The sequence below is a fragment of the Tetrao urogallus genome (genome assembly GCF_951394365.1).
Source record: "Tetrao urogallus genome assembly, chromosome: Z".
In the NCBI taxonomy this organism is placed as follows: domain Eukaryota; kingdom Metazoa; phylum Chordata; class Aves; order Galliformes; family Phasianidae; genus Tetrao; species Tetrao urogallus.
Window position 1 is genome coordinate 74,151,826 of NC_136816.1, and position 16,991 is coordinate 74,168,816.

Here is a 16,991-nt window from a genome sequence, read left to right on the forward strand (position 1 = left end):
TTGGGACTGCAAGCCCAGTGTTTAGGTTGGCACATCTCACCATTGCCAAAATCCTCACCAGAGGAGCTATAAAAACTTCTAAAAGGCAGATGGATGCCCCATTCTTGAAAGTGCCCAAAGTCAGGTTGGATGGAGCCTTGGTGTGGGACAGCCAGCCTGCTGCAGGAGTTGGAACTGGACGATCTTCAAGGTCCCTTTGAACCCAACCATTCTATGGTTCTGTGCTTCTGTGTTCTTCAAGGATCCTTCCAACCCAACCGTTCAGTTGTTCTGTGATTGGAGGCATTCATGCCAATGAGTGGATGAGGCAGACAGAAAGGAAAGAGAGAAGAGCAAGCTCCCTTACGCCATTACTCCCACACTGTCAGTCCAGTACTGGTAGATCTTGAACAAGGGAAAGTAAGGGAGAGAAATCGCTGGGAATGACTTTTAGCATGGAAAATTTTCTCTGAATGCAAACGCTTAATAAACATTTTGTCTTTGCAGTAGTACTGTGGGCAGAGTTCACAGACAGTGAGTGTAACAGTGAGAAATGGTTGGGGCATCACAGTGAGGCACAGATGTCTCGCAGAGGAGGTAGGAGAGGGATTCTAAGAACAGCAGAACTTCCCCAAATTCTCTTCCCACAGCACAATGCGTCACCTCATTGGGAAGAGCTCCTGTTGCTCCTGTTTCCCATTGCAGCCATGACACATCCCAGCCCTGTTTCTGCCAGAATTGTTCCCAACACGCTCCTGTCTGCCCTTGCTGTGATGTCACCATTGCTCATGTCATACTGGGGACACAGGGGCATGGTGGCACCCTAAAGACATGAGTTTCGCATATTACAGATATTGTTTGCTACAGAACAGCTCCATAAAAAGCTATTACTAACTGTATCAAGATGTCATGCAGAAGCTTGTTTCTTAAACATTAATCTCTCTGTTCCCTAAGAGGACAGCTCTGTCCAAGCCGTTCCATTTCCTGGAGATGAAGACCTCGTAGCTCAGCTGATGTGGACGAGCCAGAGCTGTTCAGCTCTCCATCATGCCCCAAAGTGACTGGCCCATGACTACAGGGCTGGGACCTTGACTGTGTGGTAGCTCAGCACTGGGTTCTCATAGAGCCATAGTATCAGTTGGGTTGGAAAGGACATCTATCCACCCATCCTCTGGTGATAAATCATTATCAGGGGCAAGGCAACATAAGATACCGTCTCTGCTCTGCCTATCCTTCCCTGCTTCTCTTGCTTTTTAGTTCCTCTCTTTATTTTTTTTTCCCCTTTTCCTTTATGGTTTTGGCAGACTCAGCCAAAGGTCAGTGAGGGAGTGAGAAGAGGAAGGGGAAAGTTCCTGATGGCTACAGCAGGAATGTTTCTTCCCTTCCCCTGCAGAGCTTCCTCCCCAGCTCCTTTCCTTTCCCTTGATAAAAACTTAATAACATCACAACTAATTACAGAGCCAGTTCAAAGTGAGGCGCCAGGATGAGAGCAGCGTGGGGACAGTAGGGATGAGAGCAGGTGTGCATCAGAGCAGAGGAAATTTGGGTCATAGCACTGGAGAAGGGAAGTAGGTCTCCCAGCCCCAAGGTTGGCACCTGAGGGTTATGGGGAGAAGAGAATTTTAGAGAGAGCCCCTCTGACAGATGAGACAGATGAGAACCAGAGAACGATGGCAGCTACCAAACACGGGGAGCTTTTAGGACTTTGTCCCCACCACTGAGCTTGGTGTCCACAGTGAAAGGGATGTCCTGCTGTGGTCTCCCAGCCCTGTGGTCGTGTGGTCCCAGCTTAATGCAGAAATGCCAAGTCAGTCTCTTTAAATCCCCATTGCCCTGAAGGATGACAGGCGGTAGTGCTGACATCCTCGCTGCTCCACAGCCTCTGTCCCGTGCCCAATGTGGGGCACTCTGCTCCAGCAACAAGGGAACCAGCAACAGAAGGACTCTGGTTCCTGCAGCTCAACCACGTTTATTCTTCACTGCTGAGTCAGGAAAGTTTAGAGAATGGGTTAGGACTGGGGACCAGCAAGTACCGTCGACGGGGATGTGTGTGGTTGACGAGTGCCCTGTGGCTGGTGCAGGCAGAGAGATGGTAAGTAATGCTATATCCCAGCTGTTGTTAACTGGTTCTGAGCACTTCTGTCCCACTGAGGCTCATTTTGGGCTGGCTGCTCCTCACCCAGCTCTGTGCTGTATGGGATCAGCGTGGGATGAGCGGTGTCAAGAGGTTTGGATTCTTCCATATCTCTGTCCCATCCTCAATGGGATGTTGTTTGGGTGCCAACGCAGGAGGTGCCTCTGGGCTGGGAGCTGCCACCTTGCTGCCAGCCCACTGCCAGCTGAGCTGCCTCCAGCTCAGAGTTGGTGCCGAGCGCTGCTTGGGATGTATTTGTTTGTTTGTATGACGCCGTGCAGCAGACAGAGCTGGATTTACATCCAGGGAATCTCAGCAGTTGCCTATGGCAGGCAAGCAAGAAAGTGGAAAAACCAGCTCCAGAGATTGCAGGCAGTGACGTACATGGTTCCTCCAGGAGTGGGGTCCCACAGGGCTCTGCCTCCCTCCTGCCCTGTTATAACTCTATTCCTGCCCCCGTGTTCCTCTCCTGGAACGTTGGTTTCTTAAGGCTCCTGTTGTTCCATCCTCCAGCCTGCTGATTCCCTCTGGCTGGCATGTCGACTGGTTCTTGCAATTCTGTGTCATTTCCAGACTTATCAGGAGTGGGCACCTCACCTCCTCCAGGTTGTTAGTAGGGGTGCTAAAAAGGACAGGTCCTGCAGTGAGCCCAATGGTTGCCTTACATCCCTCCGCCCCCAGCCATCCAGCCAGGTTAACTAACCTGGTTGTCTACCTCTACTTGGATACTGGGAGACAGAACCCAAACGCTTGTTAAAATGAACACAGTAGACAACCAAGCTCTCCTCTCATCTGTAAATCTCCATAGATCCAGGAGGTGAGGCACATCCATGCGGATCATTCCTAATCTCCTCCAAGACACACTCAGTGGTCTCACAGCCTGGTGCGAAGCTGATGAGCTCCAGTATTGTAGAATCATTAAAGAAAGATCCTTTAGGATCATTAAGTCTGGCTATCAGATCCTCATATTTGAACCTTTCTCTCATGTTGGGCATCTTCCCCATCTCTAATTTCCCAAGAAGCTGCCATGTTGCTTCAGCACTGTGCTCCCAGCACCCATGGGTGCATGGGATGGGACTGCTGGGACAGATTCTAAGCACATGTCAGAAAGCAGCTCATCACAGGCTAATTAAACATCTCGTGATGATGTTCCCATGCTGGAGGGTCCCACTGGAGGTCTCCATGCCATGAGGGGGCCCAAGCTGGAGGGAGTCTTATTGGAATCCCACACTGAGAGGGTCTCCATGTTGGATGGGTCCTAATGGGGTCCCACCCCATGTCAAGAATGTTCTCACTGGAGGTCCCAGTTTGAGGGGGGAGAGTCCTTTTGGCAGTCCCCATGACATGGAGGGTGGTCTCACTGGGGCATGGGTGGTCTCGTTGGAGGCCCCAGTTTGGGGGATTCTACTGGGGGGTTCACATGCCATTGAGAGTGATCCCATTGAGGGGGTCCCAGTTTGAGTGTGGGGTTCCATTGGGGTCCCTATGGCATTGAGGGTGTCTCACTGAGGACTCACAGTTTTCGGGGAGGATCCCATTGGGTCCCCATGTCACAGGAAGGGTCCCACTGGAGGTCCGCATAACACTGGAGGTTCCCATTGGGGTCCCACACTGGGGGATGATGTGTTTCCTGCCTCCACTGCTGGGAACAGTGCTTCCCTCCTGTCTCCCCACTCCCTGCAAGCCTGAGGTGTAGGGCAGGGAGGGGGCTGCTCCGTCTCATTGCCTCCACATCTGAGCTGCAGTGCAGCACACAGACAGCATCCACTCCCTTCCCCCTCTCAGTGCCTGTTATCTCCTGGGGCCACGCTGTGTAATTTAGAGAAGTATTCCAACGTGGTAATTAACGTCTGAACTTTGGAGGGCACTGTCTCTCGCTGTCTCCTTCAGAGGAAGAGAGGAAGAACCTCCCTCAGCTGCAGCCGAGCCGCAGGGCGGTGCTGCTGGGAGAGAAAATCACATCTTGTCGCACGGAGGGGGTTTTATTTTAATGGCTTTCCCTTTTCAAAAAGCATCAGAATTTGGAAGCTCTCTGGCAGTGAAATAAGAGGTTGGGTTTTAGGATTGCATTCTCTGAGAGCGAGGCAGAATTTGGCTTTTTCTGTTGCGCAGTGAAGGCAACGAGAGGTCCAGATCCTGACCCCACGCCCCTTCTGCCTTGGAGCTCCAACGTGGCCAGGGCTGACCCAAGAAAATAGGGAGAAATGAGTCCTGGAGGAAGAGCTGGGCATGAGGAGGAAGGAAGAAACTAACAGTTAGTTATGTCGCCTACAAAGCCGTGCTGGTTATGGAGCTGAGCCCCTGGGACCGTGGGGGCAAACAAAAACAGAACGGCAAATGCGGTTCTTCATTTGTGCTCCTTGTTTTGGCCAAGGACAGGGTTGAGGGGGATGCCTAGGAGGTGTCTCCCCTGGAAAGCAATTGGTGTTTGGGAATAGATGAAGACACAAAAATGGTGATACCCAGAGCTCAGCTCAATGTTTTGTGCACCAGAACTTGTGTTCCTGGAAAGCTGCAGGACTCAGTCACAGCCAGTGAGCATGGGAACTGCAGTGCCGTGTTTCAGACAAGGAAGGGCTTTGGTGCCAGAGAGAAAATCCCATCTATATCCCTGCTCACCCCAGGGTTTGCTCTCTTCTATATCTTCCATTATGGATATAGATTTGGACTATGAACAGCTTCGCAAGCAGAGCCAAATTTAGAGAAGCAAGGCCACCAGGGACAACCGGGGCCACTGCTGTCTCCTTGCCCTAGGGGATTGCTGGGGAAGCCTCCATTCATTCCCTGGGAAAAGGGTGGAAGGAGCAATGAGAGCAGGTGCCATCCCCTGGGATGGTCCCACCTCCTCACACTGGGACACCGCTGTCAGCCACAGGGTTGGGTTTGGGATTGGACCCGGTGATTCCTATGGATCCCTTCCAGCTCAGGATGTTCTGTGATGCTATTTGTGTCCACAAGCACGTGAAGAGCCAGCAGAGCACCGGAGTGTCCAGCAGCCAAGGGTGGGCCCTGTGCAATCAGCACGATGCTTTCGCCGCTTCTTTCCCTTTGGGATGAGGTCACATCCTCTGCTCCCAGGGCTGTTATGGCTGCAGCCAGGCAGGGTGAGGCTGACAGAGTGGCTCTCCCACTCCACCTCACCCGCACACATACCTCTGGTTCTGCTCAGACAGTCCCAATGGATGTGTCCCCAAGGTGAGGGCGATGCCTTCCACCTCTCTTTTCTAAGGGGAGCCACCCAATAGGGCTACCACTGGGATGCATGGTCTGACCTGATGAGCAACAAGATTGCCTTCATCATTGTCTCCATGGTTTCCATCTTTGGAGAAGTCTCTTTTGCTGTCCCAGATCTGGGGAGAGAGATGCTTCATGGTTTCCCTTGTCTGCAGTGGGAAGGAGGAGGAGGAGTTTCCCACGGCTGGGCACAGGCTTTGTTCTCTGGCCTTAATGCAATTTGCTGTTAAGTATCTCTTTTTGGAGCTCCACGGGAGCCCAGTGAGGAGAACCAATGTTGTCATTTGCTGAGTGCAGTAGGCAAACCAATCTCCTACTCTCCAATCACTTCCAGTATCCCAAAATGTCCAGGTTGGGTAAGAGGAGAACAGAAGTCTCCTCCTCAGCTAAAAGCTGTAAGACAAGTAGAAGCAGCTCCTTCAGGCTGTCTCAGATACAGCATGATACGGTCCCTAACTCACTGCGAGGCCAGCAGTGCCCCATCCTGGTGGCCTCTTCCCAGTGAAGCAAGTGGGAATTGCCATCAGCATCTTCCAAAAGGGGCTGATACTCCTGTGTGGGGTACACCTTGTGCAACTGCAGTGGTCTTGGAACCTTCATTGTATCGAGGTTGGAGGCAAGAGGCTGGAGTAGCAGAGCTTTTGGGGTGGCTATTCTTGTTTCCTCCAAACGTGTCCGGCTTCACCCTTTGCTGCTGATTCAGTCTGCAGTGGGGCTGGGTGGGAAGACAGTGTGCCCTATGCATCCCCTACCTCATCAGTTCTGTAATGGAAAGGAATTCCCCCAATCTCATTTCGTGCTTAGGCAACCTCAGCATCAGAGAAGATGCTACTTGTGTCTTCTGGTTCCAAAAGTTCCTCTGATGCCTAGCAATGGGGAGTTGATACTTTTTCAGGGAACTGTTTGGAGGAATCCTGGAATTGTCTGTGCTGATGGAGTGTTAATTACTCCTCCCCAGAGCCCACATTTGCACTTTGCTTTTTCCCCAGTCTGTTTTCACCAAACCGTGCCACCCAGACAGACCAACTCCTGCTCAGTGCTGCTCCCAGAGAAGCCCCAGCCACCCCATGCCTCTGGGTCATCATTCCAGGAGGTCAGAAAATCCTCTTTGCTTTCACACTGGAGTCATCACTGAAGCGTCCCAAAGCATTGCATGCTAAGAGGCAGTTTGTGGCCAGCGCTGCTTATGCCATTCTGCAAGCGTTGTCATACACAATAATTAGTGCAAAGCCTTACAGGAAAAGTGTCATTGCAGCTGTAGAGGGTAATGTATGCATCTCCTGATGGGAAGAGCTGCAGAGCATGACCCAGCCTTCATGATTTGGTGAGAAGTGAGGCAGGTTCTCCATCTTGCTCGTGGTGTGGGCACCCTGAGAGCTCTGCGTCAGCACTGCTGTGGTGTGGGTTATCTTGGTAGAAAGTGGATAATGAACCCAAATAGTTTTGGGATGTGCACTGGAGTACTGGGGAGTTTGGCTTACATCCAGTGGACTGCAACAAATTCAGGTGAGTCCGTCAGCACTTGGAAGGAGGAAACTGGTGATACGTGATGAAGCCCAGGTGCAGTTTTGGGTCCTTCTTGTCCTCTCCTGGATAATGGGAGCACAGGGATGCTAGGTAAGCCTTGGGAGCAGAGGAGGAAGGAATAGGGGATAATCATAGTACCATAGAATGGTTGGGTTGGAAGGGACCTGGAAGATCCTAGAACGATAGAACTAAGGAGTGGTTGGGTTGGCAGAGGCCTTACAGCCCATCCAATTCCAACTCCGTGCCATGAGCTGGTTGTCCTTCACCAGACCAGGTTGCCCAGGGCCCCATCTAAAGCCATCTACACACAACCCAGTGGGATGTGCCCTGGGGGATACTGCTTTAACAGAGAGGTTGGACTGGGTGATGCAAAATCTTCAGCTCTTCTGCAGAGCCCATCTTGGTGAGTGGAGAGAAATAAGGCATATGCGCTTGCTACTTTGTTTTGCTGGTGGATATTCACAGCTGTACCCATATCTGCTGTCGGTAGAGTTCCTTAGATTTGATAAGCAGTAGTGCCCAGTGCTCCCAGGAAATCCCAATCACACACAGCACTTCCAGGAACAGACCCTCAAGGTATTTCAGGTCCAGAGCCATTTTTTACCCATCACTCAGTGGAGCACAGATAGTTGAGAACTGGAGCTTTGCAGGGATGGAAGCACGATGCCTTCTGTCTCCCACCAGTCTGCACAGCTCTCGATCCAGCACCAGCAGAAGAAGTGAGAAGCCTTTCGCAACCGTGGCCGGGTGTTATGTGACCAGCCGGGCAGATCCTGGCACACGGCCCCCACTCTTAGGAAATCGAGCAGACTCTTTGTCTGCTTTCCAGCAGCAACTGCTGCTTTGGCTGCACGGCTTCACCCAATACAGGGAACCGGCTAAAGAGCATGGAGAAGTGTTCTTGCAGACAGCCTCAGCCCCAAGGGGATGATTGCTAGGTAAACCCAAAGTGTGTGGGGCTGAGCAGCCAGTGGGAATGGTGCGAGACACAGTGGGGTTGGGGCACCACAGGGAGGAGCAGTTATAAATAGTGAAATAAATAATAATTCCAACGTGGGAGTGATAATTTACTAAGTATAGTGTGTTTACCTTGAAATATTTTAAGTAAATAAAAATCAGATTGCAAGCAATTAATGGCATTGCTTAGGGTCAGGGTCTGGTTGTGCAAAAGCCACACATCAGGCTTGCAGTTTGCTCAGGTTTGGGTTTGCACACTCAGCGCTTGCATGCAGCCCTGATAGTGTGAGCTGCTAGGAACATCCCAATTGTGACATCCCAGTGGTGACATCCCAACAGTGTCCTGATGATGACATCCCAATGGTGACATCTCAGTGGTGGCAACCCAACAGTGACGTTCCAATGGTACCATCCCAGTGGTGACATCCCAATGGTGACATCCCAGGGGAAGCATCCTGATGGTGACATCTCAGTGGTGGCATCACAGCAGGGACATCGCAGTGGTAGCATCCCAGTCTCTGCTGAAGTGTACTTCTGGGCTGCTGCCTGTTTATATTTATCTCTAATAGAAATAGTTTTTTGTTGCTGTTGTTTTTTTGGGGGAAGGTTTAATGTAATCTCTTGGGTTGTTTTGCAAAGAATCTGTTAACTGTTTAGGAGAACTTATCTCAGAGCTTGTGGCTTGGGCTTAACCACTGTTCCCAAACAATTCAGTGGAAAGATAAACTTGAGGGAACTGCTGCATGCATTCAGGGCCTGGCTGGGTATTTGTCTAACATGAAATCAAACCGATGGGACCGTGTGCTTGTCCAGATGCTGTCAACATCAGCTTCAAAACAGAGTGCTTTCTGCTGAAAACAGAAGAGAGCGAAGATACAGCTTTGAGACCTACTATAATTCCTGGAGTTACTTCTCGTTTTCCAGTGGTGGTGGAGCTGTAAACGTGTTCATTTCTAAAAGAAAGGAAACAGAATAAAATGGAAGTGGGAAGAAGAGATGACTGAGGCTGAAAAGCAGAGCAGTGTGTTCAGTAAGATGTGTGACTTCGGAGCAAATTCACTGCCACTGAGCTGTGTTGTTCATGGGCAAGTTTAATTAGTCCAAAGACTTTTCCACGTTTTGCCTTTTTTTTGATGAATTTCAGAGATGAATGAAATCAGTTGAGTCTGCCACAGCAATGCACCACATCACAGTTTTTATCTGCAGAAAAATCAGCCAGTACAGTTCTGCTCTGTCTCCTGTGGCTTTAACAGAAAGCCTGAAATGAGGACTCTGTGTGCATGGCAGTGGTGAAGTGAAGACAGAAGCAAAGAAGCATGCACTATCAAAAAAAAAAAAAAGTGGAGGTTGGTGGCCTTGCACGTGGCAAGGGGGTTGGAGCTTTATGATCCTTGAGGTCCCTTCCAACCTAAGCCATTCTATGATTCTGTGATTCTGTAAAAATGTGCATTTTTGACCCAGCTTTGCTCACAGCTCCTTGTTTTTGGGGATGGACGGGCTGAGCTGCCCTTTGCCACTGACCCATGCCATTGTGGCCTGACCCTGTAGCATCGTGTTGGGGTGCTCTTAGAAGCTGCTTGTGCCTATGGGCTGTGTTTGGAATGCAGAGTTCTGGGAGAGCAGAGCTGGGTCTGGGGTTGGCTCCAGTGGGGAAGCAGCTGAAAAAATCACTACTGAAATGCCAAAAGGTGAATGGAGATCCTTCGTGCTTCAAGGATAAGGTGGTCGAAAGGGACCAGGGAGACTCCCATGCTCTCAGCAAGCATCAGTACTCTAAGAGAAGTGGTTAATCTCCAATCTCCTCTCTTTTGCAGTTGTTACAATCTCAGGATGTGAAGGAGGATGCCGTGCTGTGCTGCTCCATGGAGGTAGGGAAGCTCCACATCATGTTGTCCCTTTTGCCTCCTGCAGCAGTGGTGGGCTATGCAGAGAGCTTTGCTGTGCTTTGTAGGGAAATTATGGTACCTATACTGCACAGGTGGGATTGCAAAGTTGAGGTTGGGGTTTCTGGGGCTGCTTTAGGAGCCTGTGGCCATGCTCAGAAGGCTGGAAACACAGTGCTGGTTGCGATGCAAAGGGATTTGTTCTACATCCAGAAGAGCCCTGCTTAGTGACCGGGGCAGACGACAGCTGTGAATCAGCAGCAAATGTAGGATCAGGTAAAGGGCTGCGCACCACATCACAGCACATGCTGTGTTTTGACAATAGCTCGAGTTCTAGGTGGGATTTTTCCAAAGCACCCAGTGCTGCTGCCTTTGAAGTTGGTGGGAAATGAACCATGCACTCCTCCCTCTCGTAACCTCACTCGTAGTGCAGCATTTCTGTTTTCCAACAAGAGGAGGAAATAGTAAAAATTCTTCTTGGAATGAATGGTAAGGCACTGGCACAGACTGCCCTGTGAAGTGGTGGAGTCCCCATCCCCAGAGGTGTCCAAGAACCATGGAGATGTGGTACTTGGGCACATGGTCAGTGGACATGGTGGGGTGGATTGGGCTTGGGGGTCTTGGAAGCCTTCTCCAACCTTCCCGATTCTGTGCTTCTGTTTGGGAACACGGCTAAATGGCCTTTGTGTGGGTGGCTCAGCGGTTGGACTGGATCATCTTAGTATTCTTTTACAACCTTAACTGATTGTGTGACTACTGGGGCATGGTGGCGGTGGGTTGGCAGTTGGACCTGATGGTCTTTTTCACCCTGAACGATACTGCCTTTCTACAAAAACAAAGCCGTAACGCTGTTGCCCCCTCTCTCCTGACAGCTGCAGAGCACCGGCCGGCTGCTGGAGGAGCAGCTGCCTGAGATGATGACGGAGCTGCTGGCTGCGGCCCGCGACAAGATGCTGTGTCCCTCTGAGTCCATGCTGACGCGTTCCCTCCTGCTGGAGGTCATCGAGCTGCACGCCAACAATTGGAACCCGCTGACGCCCACCATCACGCAGTACTACAACAAGACAATCCAAAAACTGACGGCCTGAGGGGCAGGGCAGGGTGGGGTGGGAAGGGGCGAGGAGAAGACGTGCACCTTAGCGGGATTCCAGTTAATGTACCCAAGCAGACAAACCCCAGCATGCTCGAGAATTATGTTCGTGGGGTGGGGAGGGAGAAGCATGTTTCTTTCAGCCTCGTCGCCAAGTGCCACCCCTCCTCCCTGCCGTGTTTTTGTTGTAGGGTTTTCTTTTCTGAAATCGGCGTGTCCCGCCGGGTTATTGTTTGGCTTTAGAAAGACGACGGTGAGTCGGAGGAGCGAGCCCAATGGGGCCAGGATTGTTTTCACGCTGTCCCCCCGCCCGGCTCCGGCCAACTGGCAGCAGGCAGCACACAGCAGATGTCTGGGGAGGACAAAGCGTGGCACACACTACACAGACACTCATCACTGACGGCTTTTGTGCAGCGGAGCTCTCGTTATTTTATTTTTCGCCCTCCTCTTCTCTTCAGCTTTCTGCCCCCACCTCCGCTCCGTCTCCTCCGGATTTCGATGGGCACATAGGATGGCTTTTTGATTTGCACTGGGTTTTGTTTTTTTTCTCGTGTTTTTATTCTATTTTATTTTATGACCGTCAAAACGGACAATTGCAATCCGCGCGGAGATGGGGCAGCAGTGCTCACCCTCCGCTCACGAATGGTTTCATGAAGATGCTGAAGCAGGAGAAGGATTTTACAAGAGCCCAAAAGCCACTTTTGGAGAAACGTATCCACAGTCTTCTTGCCAGAAACCTCGCAGATTTACCCAAAAACACGTGCCCTGAGCTAGGAGCTGTGCAGAACACGGGATGCTGCTATGCTGCAGCATCTCCCATCCACTTAACAGTAGCCCTTTTTTTTTTTTTTTTTTTAATTTTTTTTTTGTTGTTGTTGTTGTTTCTGTTGAAAGAGTGCTTTATTGTAATTACTGTCATCATTGTAATTATACATTTAAGAGCAGGCCTGTTATAGTCAGGCCTATTCATGTACAGGGCAAGGGAGAAATGAAGACTTGGTGTTCTTGGAAAACCAGCAGAGAGAAGGCAAAAAGCATATGGCAAAAAAAAAAAAAAAAAGGGAGGAAAAAGAAGAGGAAAACAACGAGAAGCCGAAAATACAGATTTCCTGCTGCTTTCTCACTGGCTGCATTTCCTACCTAGTTTGTAGACTGCGATTTGGTGGGCTTGGAGGTTCCTTCCAACCCATCTGTTTCATGGTTCTGTGATCTTCAAGGTCCCTTCCTACCCAACCATTACGTGGTTCTGTGGATCTCTGGGGAGCTGGAAGAGCAGAGACTTTTGACGTGAAGGTGTTGAGGAAGTGAGAGTCTTGGTTAGATGGTTCAGAGCGCTGGGAGCCGTTCGGTTGGTTGCCTGTTGGTGTGTCTGCAGATCCACACCTGGAGTACGAGAGAGGAACTGGGGAGAAGAGCTTCAGCGGTCCTAAATGCTGAGGAAACAGAGAGATGGTTGCCTGTATGGAAGGACTGATACCAGGATCTGAGCTGGCAGCCTCCCCGCAGCCCTCACCACAGCATCCCTTGGACCCTGCTCTCTGACTGGAGCAAAAGAAGGAAAAAAGAAGGAAAAAAAAAATATATAAAAAATCTAAAGAGGAAAAAAAAAAAAAAAAATTTAAAAATAAAAAAAAAAAAAAAAAAAAAAGGAGAAAATCCCAGGGGGAGATTTGCCCTCCAGCACCGGGATTTTTCCCATCAAAGAACTTCTGTGTGAAATCCATCCATGTTCATCCCACCACAGACCGCTCGGTCACTCACTACATCCCTCGCTCCGTTGATGCGTGAGAATGTAGGAGTTGACCAAAAATGTCATTTTTTTTTCCCCCCAATATTACGTTCTGCTGCTGGTGTCCCTCACTGTGGGGGCACAGTGTGGGCAACGTTGTATTTTGGGTGCGGAATACCCTCTTTTGGCCAAAAGTGGGGCTGGCACCACGGCGATGTCCCGAAACTGCAGCCCCCAGCATCCTCCTTCCCATTGCCAAACAACTGCCAGAGATTTAGTGTTGGTGCCCACAACCAATTCATTTAGATCCCCCATGAGAGAGTTCAGCCCCATTTGGAGAACTCTTTTGTCTGTATGCAGGTGGAACAAAAACGGGGGAAAAAAAGGCAGGGTGTTTTGCCTGGTTCCCCTCATCCCCCAAAGGGGATTGATCAGTTGGCGTGATTGACAGTTTCGGAGGAATACTTGTCAGAAGAACTTACAGTTTATTCTCCTGCTTTATTTTATAACATCCCTCTCTTGGAAATATTTCCCTGCTGGGTATTTGATGGCTTTACACTAATTTTACTTTTCTTGGTGTGAGCTGTTCGCCCATCCCAGTGACACTCAGTATCAGGAGAACAAACACAAAGGACCGCGTCCATCGCCAAGGGAGCAGCAATGTCCTGCAGAAGTTCACACTAGCAGTTCTTTTTTCTTTTTTTTTTTTTAATGTATTTATTTGCATTTGAAGAGGCACCATTTTTAATTTAATCGTATTTGTTAAATGAAGCGCTTTAAAAAAAAAAAAAATTAAAAAAAAAAAAACAAACAACAAGGAGAAAGGATTTGGGGAGCATAAAGACTAGATATTCATCCTAGAGAAAACAGAAACTCATCGTTTTCAGCATTTCAGAGACGAGCTGACAACTCTTTGTGGCAATGCAGTCTTCTTGATAGAACATCAGACCCACCGTATGCTATAGAACACGTCATCTGAGTAATAAATGTGTAGAGCTTGACGTTTTCCCATCGTTTTGTTGGGACGTGCCATCATTTTTTGGTGTTGAGCTTCAAACATAGGATAGAGGGGGGAAGAAAGGAAATCACAGTGTCTGGTGTGAAACATCGCTCCATCCATCCATCCTACAGCTTGTGTTGGAACTCGGGCGCTCAACGCTGCTCGGTGGTGCCCCTTCCCAGTAGGTTTTGGCCATGGGGATAGGGCGGGGGAACCCCGCAGCACATCGCGACCCGATGCACCGCTCTGCCTGTTACTCAATATATATATAATAAAGAAATAAAGCTGTGGTTTTTCCAAGAAGTTTCCTGTGGAAAACCCGTCTCAACGTCGCCGGAGTCAATTAGAGGGGGCTTTTGAGCCAATGGAGGTGTGCGCCTTGGTCGGGAAGCCGTGGGTCTCTCGAGGTGAGGGCTTTGTGTCATCGGCTGCCGGGCTACGGCAGGAGGATGCCGCTGATCCACTCCTGCTGTGTGAGAGTGGCAGTGCCTCTTGCAACATGCCTACGTGACCGCGTGCAGCTCGCTGGGCTCCGAGCAAACAGGGGCAGTGGGAGGAGCAATCCCCAGGTGGGAGTTGCCACCAAAAAGCTCACCCGAAGGCTCTGCGTTGTGTTACGGTGTTGGTAGAGCAGGGGAAAAACAGAAGTGGGTCTGTGCTGCGTCAGCTTTATGCCAGGTGATGGCCTCAAGTTGCACCGCAGGACAATCAGGTTGGACATCAGGAACAATTTCTTCTCCAAAGAGTGGTGATGCAGCAGCATAGGCTGCACAGGGAGATGGTGCAGCCACCATCCCTGTGGGTGTTCAAGAGCCGTGGAGATGTGGCACTTGGGGACATGGTCAGTGGGCATGGTTGGGGTGGGCTGGGCTTGGGTTTGGGGATCTTGGAGGGCTTTTCCAATCCTCTATTTGATTCTAGGGAAATACACCTTACCCTGAGGTTGCAACTCACAGTTTCACACCCATTACAGCACTGCCACAGAATTAATGGCAAAAATATGCAAAGACCCTCTGAAGAAAAAAGCCGAGATTTCAGAATTCCATTCTGTCCCAGATTGCCCAAGCTTTTCACCAAAGTGCCTCATTTCAATGTATTTTATGTTGCTGTAGCAATGACATCTAAGCAAAGTGTTTGGACTTCATTAGCACAGCCCTTCTCAATAGCTTCACGCAGAGCCTTCCCATGGTGTGTTCCTGTTTGTGGAAGTGGGCCTTGAGAGCATCCCCTGTCCCTCTCCCAGAGCTGGTGCCAACAAAACAAGGTTCTGCGGGGTTGGGATGGACCCAATCTGGATCCTGGAGGTCCATTAGTCCTCCATGAGGAACTTCTGCATGTGCTGTGTCCTCTCTGTGGTCACTGGCAAACAGGACACATAGCTGGGGCTCATCCCTCCCAAATCCCATAGCCCGGGCCACGGTCCTGCAAAACCTGTAGGAATTCTTTTTTATCCAGCAACCCCACTCGTAAGGAGAGCTCAGATTTCAATTCTGAAACTGAAACTTTACTTTTCCAGCATTTCTACATTTTAAGCTCCAATAAACTCAAACTCTCCTAGAAGAGCTCTGTTCCAGTAAATGAGGGTTGAAGGAGAAGGGGGGAGAGGAACGAAGGTGTATCAGGGACAGGTTACACCAACCTGTCTGCTGCTAATTGCATCTATTGCGTTAAGGAGAACTGGTTTGAGGGCAAATGCTGCAAAATACCGCTCTGGGGAAAAAAAGACACAAAGTGCAGGTTGCGAAATTCACCCTATGCATTGTTTTACTGCAAAGGTAACTTCTACCCCAGGGTGTTGTGTTTTACAGCATTGCAAGAAATCAGACCCAGGCTCGCAGGTGCAGGCTGTGTTCGGCTAAAGCTAAAGCACAGGCGTGAGGCACGCTCAGTGCTGGTGGTAAAGCCATTGTAATTTTTTAGGGGAGGGGAAAAGCACTTGGGATCATGTTGCATGCGGAGATTCCCCTGTGGTATTCATCTTCTGGGCGCAGACAACCATCCCTGGTCCACATCTTTCCAATTCATGCACACCTTCCGGTGCCTCCAATGGAGATTTCTGCCTTTCTGCTGTTGGTCCATCTGGTGCCACCACTGTCCTACCAGGGCCACCCAGAGCAGGGAGCTCAGGTGCTTTGGGAGACCTCCAAGGAGGGAGAGAAGGGATCTGGCATGAGACATGCTGAGTCTGTACCCACTCTTCTCCACCTGATTGCCCCAAGGTCATCTTCAAGGCCTTTTCCAACTTGAAAGATGGCGTGGTTCTATGGTTGGGCACGACGGGCATGGGTAAATGTTGGATGTAATGGCCACAGTGGTCTTTTCCAACCTCTGTGGTTCCACGAGTGGGCATGGCGGTGGGGATGGGTTGATGGTTGGATGGGATGGCTGGGATGCTTACTGCCCCACCTGCCTGGTGAGACATAGGGTGAGTGAGGTGAAGAGGAACCGGTGCAGTCCCAGAGCCCGATTTCTGCTGGGAACCTCTGGGCCAAAATCAGGAGGAGGTTGAACTTTACCTATAATGTGAACGGAATGTGAACCCAGTGCTGGTTTGGTTTTCCCAAGTTCAAGAGGGTTCATGGGGAGGGAGGTGAGGAGGGAGGGCACTCTGCTTCTGAACTTGTGCTTTCTGTGATTTCTGCTAGCAGAAATGCTGGAGGGCCACAGGGGAGGCAATTTCAGCCGCCACATCCCTGGCCCCAACACCATGCGCCCCTTCCCAGCATGTCTGTGGGGCTGCAACACACCACTGGTCGCCTACTCTGTGACCCAACAGCAACTCCCATTGTCACTGGCTCTGGGGAGCGTGCAGATTCATTTCCAGGAATGGGGCTACTGGAGGAGCAGTCCCCTGGGCGGCTCCTAACTCTGACACATCTGATGGCCATTCCGGGACTACTGGGAAATGTGTGGCATTCGTCTCCGTGGGGCTGCAGATGGAGTTTCATCATCATCTGCTCCGTGAAATGGGAGCTGCTGACATCCCTCAGCAGCGATGCAACCAAGTATATACAGGGTTTTATTTTCCTAACCAGCAGAACTCAAAGTTTCGTATCATTCCAAGCAATCCTATCCCGACAGCACTGCATTTCCACCCCAAGCACTGGTGACACTCGAGCCCCCGGGCGCCGTTATCAATGAACTTTGGCACCTTGAACCATGGAAAACCCCTGAGCGGCGCCGGCAGCGCTGGGTGCTGGCGTCCCCGGGATCAGATGGCCCCAGGGGATTTGCTGGGAGTCCCATGACGAGCCTGGAAGGGAGCCTGGACGGACGGGCACCGCCGCAGGGCGCCGGCACGGGGTCACCGTGGGACAGCGGGTGGCCTCTGTCCTCTGTGCACACCCCTGTGATGTCCCATCCCTGTGTGTGCCGCCCCTACGTGTGTCACCCCTATGCGTGACATCCCGTGTGTCCCCCCTGTGTGCCACCCCTGTGACGTCCTACAGTGAGGGGTC

General features: G+C 50.6%; 1 protein-coding gene across 2 annotated transcripts in view; it reads left to right on the forward strand.

Moving 5' to 3' along the window:
• Positions 1 to 10,802, forward strand: part of CTIF (cap binding complex dependent translation initiation factor) — a gene marked incomplete at both ends in the record, with an annotated part of 82,604 nt that extends 71,802 nt beyond the window's left edge. For both annotated transcript variants that reach the window (XM_079548492.1, XM_079548493.1), the window contains 2 exons: positions 9,646 to 9,699; positions 10,587 to 10,802. In XM_079548492.1, the coding sequence (XP_079404618.1) occupies positions 9,646 to 9,699; positions 10,587 to 10,802 (270 nt within the window). The remainder of the gene's footprint in view (positions 1 to 9,645; positions 9,700 to 10,586) is intronic.
• Positions 10,803 to 16,991: the final 6,189 nt, after the last annotated feature.